The sequence below is a fragment of the Benincasa hispida genome, chromosome 8 (genome assembly GCF_009727055.1).
Source record: "Benincasa hispida cultivar B227 chromosome 8, ASM972705v1, whole genome shotgun sequence".
NCBI classification, from domain to species: Eukaryota; Viridiplantae; Streptophyta; class Magnoliopsida; order Cucurbitales; family Cucurbitaceae; genus Benincasa; species Benincasa hispida.
Window position 1 is genome coordinate 822,889 of NC_052356.1, and position 9,150 is coordinate 832,038.

The following is a 9,150-nucleotide window of genomic DNA, read 5'->3' on the forward strand; positions in this document are numbered from 1 at the left end:
TAGAATAGTCAACGATGTATGATATAACCAGAAAAAAACATGAAAATGAGATTTTGAAACCCATATTCGAGATTTTGAACATCTTCATCCAAACTGTTTGAATTAAAAACAACAAAACCCAAAGAGAACTAAAGATAAGATGGGGGAGATGAGAGAGAACGTGAGAAGAGAGGAAGTGAAGAAAAGAGAAAGAAGAGAGTGGTAGAAAATATTAAAATACATATATATATTCCAAGTCATCTTGTCACATCATCTATTTACTCAATTTTATGTTTAGTTTTAATAGATTTATTAGTATGAAAAACCTTTTAAACCTATTCTTGAAAACTAATGATTAAAATAATTAATTTGAAACATTAAAACTAATGATTAAAATAATTAATTTGAAACATTAAAAACCAAACGCAGTTATTGTACCAATATGGTATTTTTCCCATATATTTATCAAACATGTCCAAAATCACATAATGTTGAGCAGGAAATTAACTTGTACGAACTATACTATAGAATCAATTGAAATTTGAAGCAAAAAATATTGAAAATTAACAAAACAGCATATCCTTGCACGATCAAATACCAAAATAACAGGTAAGATTCCTAAGATTAGTGCTAAAAATGGGAATCATTTAAGAAGAACCCGTCTACAAAAATGGAAAACTTTTGTTTCGAAAGGAGGCATCCATGCCAAAGTAAAAGAGCCATGATTTCCTTTCAAGGTTCTTAACTTTGTTCAATTATCACAAGAAATAAACCCAGATACTGATAAAGGTAGAGGCTAGAAAGATTGTCAAAACAAAGCTGCACTAGAACTCAGATTAATATCTGTATTCATAACAGGCGTGCTTTTGAAATTGGAAAGAAAAATAAAATGCGAGGAAGGAGAAACACGAGGCAGCAAAAGAACATTTTTGTCAAATTAAATCAGGGGCAGCATATTGGTAAGCACCATTATTTCAACAGCGTTTCCTAAAATTGCTGTTATTAGATGCTAGTATTTCTAGAGTAGTGATTATGACAGTGACCTTTTACTCTCTACCAAGCTCCTGTTTCTTTTCTCCTACAACATTAAACACAAATGAAAATCAGAGACCTGCGAATCTCTAATCTACCCGCATCTTTAATCAATTCTTTTAGAGATGCATCAAAACTCGAGACATGGTAAGGCCAGCAAGTTGAACCGAACCACTGGATGCACACCCACTTCCTTCATCTACCTCCTCAAGGGATCCAGACACTTCCCTTGCGCAATCTCTAGTGTAGATGATTTCAATAATGTGCTAAACATCTTTTTCCTTTTTCTTTTTCTTTTTCTTTTTCTTTTTCTTTTTCTATACAAAACAATCTCTCGTTGAAAATAAAATGAAAGAATACCAGCCCACAAAAAATGAGAGCCACCAAAGAAAGGGCCTGCATCCTATAAAATAACACCTATCAAAAAGTTACAAAAAAAAACCTTCACACCGAAACCAAAGAAAAACATGAAATCTAACAAGGACTGCGCATCACACAGGTCTCTTTCCAAGCCTCCAAACATTATTGTTCCTCTCTCCAAAGATCTCACAATAACACACATCCCGGAAAACACAGGAAACAATCCTTCTCCTTAAAAGATGGATGGAAAAGAACTCCTCGATCATCTCAATCAAGTCAGCAGGTCAGCTGAAAGACAAACGTCTCAGAAAAATAATTCAACACAAAATGAGTGAAGTCACATCTCTAAAGGAAATAATTAAGGTCCTCCTCGGCATTCCGACAAAGAATACAATCAAATGGACCAATCAACAAACCCCACTTTCTCAATAGCCAATCCTGAGTAGCATGACCATGGATAACTTGCCCGAAAAAGAACTTAACCTTTGTTTTGGAATCTTGATCAGAGGACAGCAGTCTCTGATGGGAGAAAGGTCCATTAAGCAACAAAAGGAATTGCAAAAGAAGCCCCACCGAAGGGTTAGGACTCCATATAGCATATCCTCCTCCCATTCCTAAAATAAACTTCCCCTACCAAAAACTGGAGAGTCGTAACATTTTTCGTTCCCCTATTGAACAAAGGACAATAGAATCCAGTCCTAGACCAATCTAAGATATCAGCTGCAAAATGATTTTCTAAAGATGAAAAGTGGCAAAGATGAGGAAATGCAGTGCGAAGGGGTTTATCTAATCCTCCAAAAAGTACATTTCCTTTCCCTCCCCCACAACTCCACGGACAACTGGACAAGATCAAGAAAAGATGGGAGCTTGGAAGAAATATCCTTCCAAAAATTTGTGTGCACCTTTAAACTTGCCTGACAACCGATCAAAGAGGTGAGACTCATACTTAATCGCAATAATCCTCCACCACAGGGTGCTAGACTCAAGGGGGAAATGCCAAAGCTATTTCACCAGGCTTTGCTTTGAGTTTGCAAATTCCCAATCTCAAGCCCTTCCAAGTTCATAGGCTTCCCAATCACCACTCACAAGGTGTGCGCCTTCGCCTTCATCGACCCCTTCCCATAAGAAATCTCTCATAAAGTTCTCAATGCTTTTACAAACTGAACAGGCAGCTATAAAGAGGGAGGAACAGTAAATGGGCATACCACTTAGTACATAATCTACCACTTTTAGAGAAGTTTCTCTTCCAGTTCCAACAAGTCGGTCTCTTTCAAACCCTATCCAAAATCTCTTTCCAATCTCTCTTCCAAGCATCCTTTCCTTTCATAAATCAGAGAATCAGAATTCAACTTTCATAACTACCAGTAATCTCCACAAGAGCAACTTCCATTCTGCAAGTGATGAAATCGGTGCCCATCCCGCATAACAAGTTTCCTCATGGCAACAAGAGAAATCAATTTCATCACCTGGTGACAATCGTTGCAAACTCGAAGGTTTTTCATCACATAGATTGGCATCCAATCAGGCAAGCTAATCAAACCAAAAGCAATAGCAAGCTTCTCACTATGATACCCAACAGAACTCGACCCATCAACATAACCATAATCATCTTTGATCTTCTTAATAATGTCTTCCAATGCCTTATAAATATCCTTGATTTGTGGATGGCTTGTGTCATTGACAGTAAAGACATGGACCCTGTTGCTCACCTCTATCCAGCTGCAGCCAGGATCTTTCTGTACTCCCTTCTCTCTCATCACCTGTCTCACATCAGAAACACATTCCAGTCTCCCAGAACTAGAGTAGACATTTGCTAGCAGAATGTAACTTTCAAAGTTTTCAGTGTTCAATTCTAGCAAGTTCTTCATTGCCAGCTCTGCCATTTCAGTGTCACGGTGGATCCTACAAGCACTGAGTAGAGCGCCCCATATGGTGGCATTTGGCTTAAATGGCATTTGATCAATCAGATCCAAGGCCGGCTTTAGTAACCCAGCTCGACCGAACAGATCTACCATACACACAAAGTGCTCTAGAGTTGCAGAGATGCCAAAATCTTTAGTCATGGAGTTAAAGTAATGTTTTGCTTCTTTTACAAGGCCTGAATGGCTGCAACCTGAGAGAATTGCAACATAGGTGATATGATCAGGTCTGCAACCAACCATCAACATGTTCTGAAAAACTTCAATCACCTTCCTGCCTTCACCATTTTGAGCATATCCTCCCATTATTGAGTTCCAAGAAATCAAGTTTTTCTCTTGTATTGAGTCAAAAATTTTCTGCGCTTCTTCAATTCTACCACATCTGGAATATAAGGTAATTACACTGTTAGCAACTGAAACATCAGAACCAAGCCCTACTTTTACCGCTTGAGATACAATTTGTGTCCCAAGTTTTGAAATTGCTAACTCAGAACAAGCACTGATCGTCGTAACAAAGGTGATCCAATCTGGCCTAACTTCCTGTCTTAGCATAAGAATGTACAATTTTAAACCTTCTTCCCAAAAACCGTTTTGGAAATATGCACCTAACATTGCATTCCAACTTATGACATTACGCTCTGGCATTCGGTCAAAATAATCCCGTGCTCTTTCTACATTGCCACTGTGGGTGAACGAAGTGATCATTGTTGTCCATGAGATAACATCTTGAGCAGCCATTGTTTCAAAAGCAAGACTTGCCTTCTCAACATCTCCACATTTTGCATACATTGTCAAAGTAGCATTGCCTACAGGTACAGATGAATTCATCCCAGTCTTCACTGTAAATCCATGTAACTGCTCCCCAATTGAAATATTTTTTTCTCCTTCACATACACCAAGAATGGTTGCAAGAATAAAGTCATCCATAGTAACACAATCTTCTCTCATTTGATAAAAAATATCATAAACTTCTTCTTGACTACCAAACTGTGCAATTCCACTAATTAGTGAAGTCCAGGTTACTACATTGCGTTCTGTTAATGAGTTAAATACCCGTTTTGAAGCTTCAATGAGTCCACATTTTGCATACATATCAACCAATCCATTGCCCACCAAAACATCCAAAAAGGGTTCGATGCGGACAATTCGGGCATGCAAATGTTTACCCCATTGAAAATCACAGATATTAGCACATGCACTAAGAACACTTGCATATGTCATTGGATTTGGTTGGCAATCCTGAATCCACATCTCAACAAACGTACCAAGGCTCTGTGTGTGCAGACCATGTTGAGAAAATGATGAAATGATTGTGTTCCAAGAGACGGAATCACGTTCAGGCATTTGTATGAAAGTGTCAAATGCCCGTCCCATCTCGTGCAATTTAGAGTAACCATAGATCATACTATTCCAACTAAATAAGCTTGGCTTTTCAATCCTTAGAAAGACTTGCTCAGCAGCATAAATAGCACCACACTTTATATACATATCAATAATAGAATTTTGGATGGCTTTGTTGTTTCCAAAGCCATATTTCTCTGAGAGACCGTGCAACTGAAGAGCTATCCTTACATAACCAACACTACTACAAGCCTTCATTGCACAAGAGAAACAAAACAAGTCAGGAACATGATCTGAATCCCAAAACATTGAAACAAAAAGTTTAAGAGTATCCACTGGCTGACCATTGCGGAAATAGCCCGACATCATTGCAGTCCAAGAAACAGGATCTCTAAGGGGCATTTCATCAAACATCTTCTCTGCTTCCCTTACTCGACCACAATCCAACAACCCATTAAGAATTGTATTCCAAGTAATGACATTGCGTTGCTCGCTGTTAAAGAAAATCCGAAGAGCCTCATTTATTAATCCACATTTTGAGTACATGTGTAAGAGATGGTTTTGGAGGAAAACAGAGGAGCACAAACCAGTGGAGATGAGTTGGGCATGAAGCTTTGATGCAACAGATGTTGATCCAAGAAATGTACAAGCTTTCATGGCCTCAAAGAATTTTTGGGAGAGTTCCATGTAAGAAAGCTGAGCAAAGGGGTCGTAACCAAGATTGAACTTTCCATAGAGGACTTGTTCCTGAGTTGGACTATGATGAACCTGATGCGGGAGGCCATGGAAGACCCTGAGGATGAACCTGGAAACAGTTCAGGGTGAGAAAACCAAACTAAAAGGATTTGTATGAATACAGTTAGCACTAGATTGTCAAGAATAATATCTAATATTTGAAAACTGACACTCATTAAAACTCACTTCATACTGAACAAACATTAGATTTTTGAAAAACCTCGACATTTCAGAAAGTATTGACTACGTCATAAACATCAAAGATTAATGATCACTTGATGTATCTTCTATGTCAAGTTTAATTTTTTTACTGGATGTTTTTTATATGACAAGTTCTAAAAAATTATAATGTAAAGTTAAAAATTACTTGATACATGTTAAAGCGTCTATTTTAATAAGAAACTGAGTTTTGATTGAGAAATATGAGCAAGAATATACCAAAAGAAAAAAGAAAAAGAAAAACCCGCAAAAGAAACTCAAAGAACTACAACAAAAACACAAAAACTCCAATCCAATAGACTAAGGCCTAAATGAATGGTAAGGGCTCCTATTATTCATCGATATGTGAGGAAGGAAAAAAAGGGGAAGCCACCCGTGACTTCAGTGGGTTGAGAATTGGGCACGTGCTTTCTGTTATGGAAGTGGGGACCACTGGAAGGAGGTTTAAGAAGGGTTGTGGAATAAGGAGAAAGGGTGGATACTTTGTGGCTGAATCTTCCGCAAGAGGAGAGGGGCACTCTCGAATACGCCATAGCTAGTTCTTCGTATTTCATTGTGCATGTTACTTTCTGTCTTTGATATCGTGGCTTGCTTAGTCTTTCTTTTTAATCGTTCAGACTTCTTGCGTTTAAATCAATGTATTACAGTATCAGGCAGTTGTTCCCCTGTTTTCGTGCTGTCTTGCTTGTTGGGATCTTCTGAGGGCAGGAAATTGTCTTAAGATACCTAACAGATAATTACTTAAGACATGAATCAAGGCAGGTATTAAATCTAATGATTTTCCACAAATCCTCCACGTAACACTCACTCCTAGAAACTCTATTATTACTCTCAAGCCAAATCCCTCAACAACAGTAAAGAAGCAAGCCTGCCACAGAAAATGTTTTATGTTCCTTCCATGTTCAGTGTGTCTAGGCTTTTCTATTTTTTAATTTATAAAAATGTTCCTCCATGCATGCCCAACATTGTTTCAGCAAACTAATATCTTAAATTTTATAAGATTTCCACTGCAATATCAATAATTTCTTCACTATACTTGCATTTTCAAAAAAAATGAAAACCTACTTTTTTTTTATAAGCTTAAGGATATTGATGAAACTTTAGAAGTTCACAGGCATTTTTTAAACAAAGTACAAAGTTCAGATAGGTATTTTCTATAATTTAACCTTTCTCAAAAAGTAAAGAAAGAATAAAAGTATAGAACCACATACTCTATGGTAGAGTCATAGGGAAGGGCTGAGAGATATAACCTTGTTTTGGAGAGACGTGTGTATAATGCAAGTTTTGTGTAACACTCCATTTGCGTCTGATATTAATCTTCCTATGCCAAACCTGCAGACGTAGAAAAACTTTTATCACTAGTACATCATATTACCTTAACTACCTGTAACAAATCCCATCCAACAAGAGATTTACTTAAATATTTGAATTCACCTATAATATACAAATTACCTCTAGTAACTCAAAATTGCCAACAAACTACAAGATGGCCGATGGTGAAAAACACTACCAATACTCAAAGTTGACAACAGACTCCAAACTCAAATGTAAACAAACTCAAATACTATTCATATCATAATCTCCTTCCAAACTTACATATTCATGAACCTTCTTTATGACGATTGCTTCCTTCAAGATAGACCCTTGACTAGTATTTTCTTTTGTTTTCTTAACTTCTAACAGATCCCTCCCCTAAGTAAAACAGGGAAAAAAACAAAAACAAAAAAAAGGAAAAAATACATGGCATAAAAAAAAACCAGCCCACAACAAAAAGACCAGCTAAAAGAAGGGACCCAACTATACAAAATAAAACCGACTTAACCAGATAATCTCAACAAAACCATCATACTCATAAACCACAGGAACACATAATAATATTTCAGCATGCTAGTCATTACAAGTCACAATATCTTACTCGACAATCCAATTATTCAAAGCACATCAGAATAGTATAATTCGATAGAGTATATTATCACATAATAACATAAGAAGAATTAAAAACAAGCAGCATGCTACACAGAGACCCATCAAGCAGAATTCTACTTACCTAAACAGTTTAAAGCACTTCTAAATTATTCGAAAGACTCCTATAAGTATTATATCAAGGTTCCAAAGTTAGAACTTGGTTAAAAACTTTCTTCAAAGTCTCAAAAAGCATTTGGAATGAGTAATTTTGCCCAAAGCAACCTTAAACCTCAATCCGAACACTTCAAATCAAATTTCAACTACAAACAGAAGTACAGGAGGGTCGTAAACTAAATTACAGCGCCTTTTCGCAAGGATATATAGGGATGTAACGCCTAAAACTCACCACTACCAACTTGAATCCAAGCTGAAAAGTGCTCAAATAGGTCCAAAACTACCCCAAATCTATAACTAAGAGCTTCAAGTGTTAGGGACTGATTCAAAACGCCTAAAAAGAAGTTAAAAAAGAATTAGTGCGTTCTTTACTCACTGAAACTTACCCAGAAGATCTGAATGCTTGCTGGTTGGTGTTTGAATCGCTTAAAACTGATGAATAGAAGTCGTTAGGGAGTGGGTAATGCAAAACTAAGTCGGTTTTGAGTGGGTTAGCACCCAAACTCAACGTAAAGAACCAAAACGCCAAAAGAAGCTGCTGGAACACCAATAACTGAATGTCACCCATCAGAAACACATCGCCGATCGTTGAGGGCACTGCTCGTAGGTTTGGGCGTCCCTGGCGCCGAGTGGTTCACCGGAGCTGCTTGATTCCGTTAAGAAGGTGAACGGGTGATGCTGAGGAGAAAAATGGAAAATTGTTCAAACCCTCTCAACTTTTCACTTTACAAAACTACCACCATCTTTAAAAATTCGTTCAAAGGATTTTTCTCAAGACATCTCGATCGAAATCGTATCCCAAGATTTAAGTAAAATACAAAAAAAAAAAAAAAAAAAAAAAAAAAAAATTGTTTATGAATTGATTATTAAAACATTTAATTTACCATTATGCCTTCAAACATATTATATTATAATTATTATATAATTATTTTAGAAATCCATCTATTGATTTGCTCTACAAGTTTTACTCAAAAACATCTTACGAAACTTTTAGAAATCTTCTTGACCATCTTTGAACAAAATCACGAAAACAAGGTTTATATGTCTATTTTTTGTTATATTAAATTTTTTTTTTTTCTAAAATACATGATAATGACAAAAAAAAAAAGGTTCGCGCAGTTGTTTACGTAATCTCGATCTAAATGCAGTAATCTCGTTTGAGATCAATACATTTTACCTCGAGATTGAATATGAAGGGCTAAATTTTGGGCGAGATGATTACATGTTTTCCCTGAGATTGTTTATTATCCTTGAGATTTTGATGGTTTTTAGTAACTTTTTTGGTATATCTATTTGGTTTGCTTTTTTCAAAATGCTTCGTATATTTGTTTTTTTTTTTCCCCTTTCGGGCTAATGGAAGGAGAATGAGCAAGAATATGTAGGAGCACAGTTAAACGGTTTGATTGTAGACATTAGAATAACATACGAGGATTTTTTTATAGCAAATATATAGAATAAGTGGGATAATTTTTATTGAGTTTGAATT

At 36.4% G+C, this 9,150-nt stretch overlaps 1 protein-coding gene across 2 annotated transcripts; it reads right to left on the reverse strand.

Annotated features, from left to right (window-relative positions):
• Window positions 1–704: 704 nt before the first annotated feature.
• On the reverse strand, window positions 705–8,461 carry LOC120083037 (pentatricopeptide repeat-containing protein At2g13600-like). 2 transcript variants are annotated; one of them, XM_039038535.1, is made up of 3 exons: window positions 8,051–8,461; window positions 6,836–6,917; window positions 705–5,436 (listed from the first exon to the last, which is right to left on the reverse strand). In XM_039038535.1, the coding sequence occupies exons 2-3, from the start codon at window positions 6,883–6,885 to the stop codon at window positions 2,730–2,732; spliced, it is 2,757 nt and encodes a 918-aa protein (XP_038894463.1). In that variant the 5' UTR covers window positions 6,886–6,917; window positions 8,051–8,461; the 3' UTR covers window positions 705–2,729. The 2 variants fall into 2 exon arrangements, with proteins under 2 accessions (XP_038894463.1, XP_038894464.1); XM_039038536.1 differs by lacking the exons at window positions 6,836–6,917; window positions 8,051–8,461 and having other exon boundaries at window positions 705–5,124; window positions 5,219–5,360.
• Between the last annotated feature and the right edge of the window lie 689 nt (window positions 8,462–9,150).

Coding starts and splice junctions, on each gene's coding strand:
- LOC120083037 (XM_039038535.1), bottom strand. CDS start 6,885: ATGGAGTGTTACACAAAACTTGCATTATACACACGTCTCTCCAAAACA. Junction 5,437..6,835: donor ACACGTCTCTCCAAAACAAG/GTTATATCTCTC, acceptor AACTGTTTCCAG/GTTCATCCTCAGGGTCTTCC.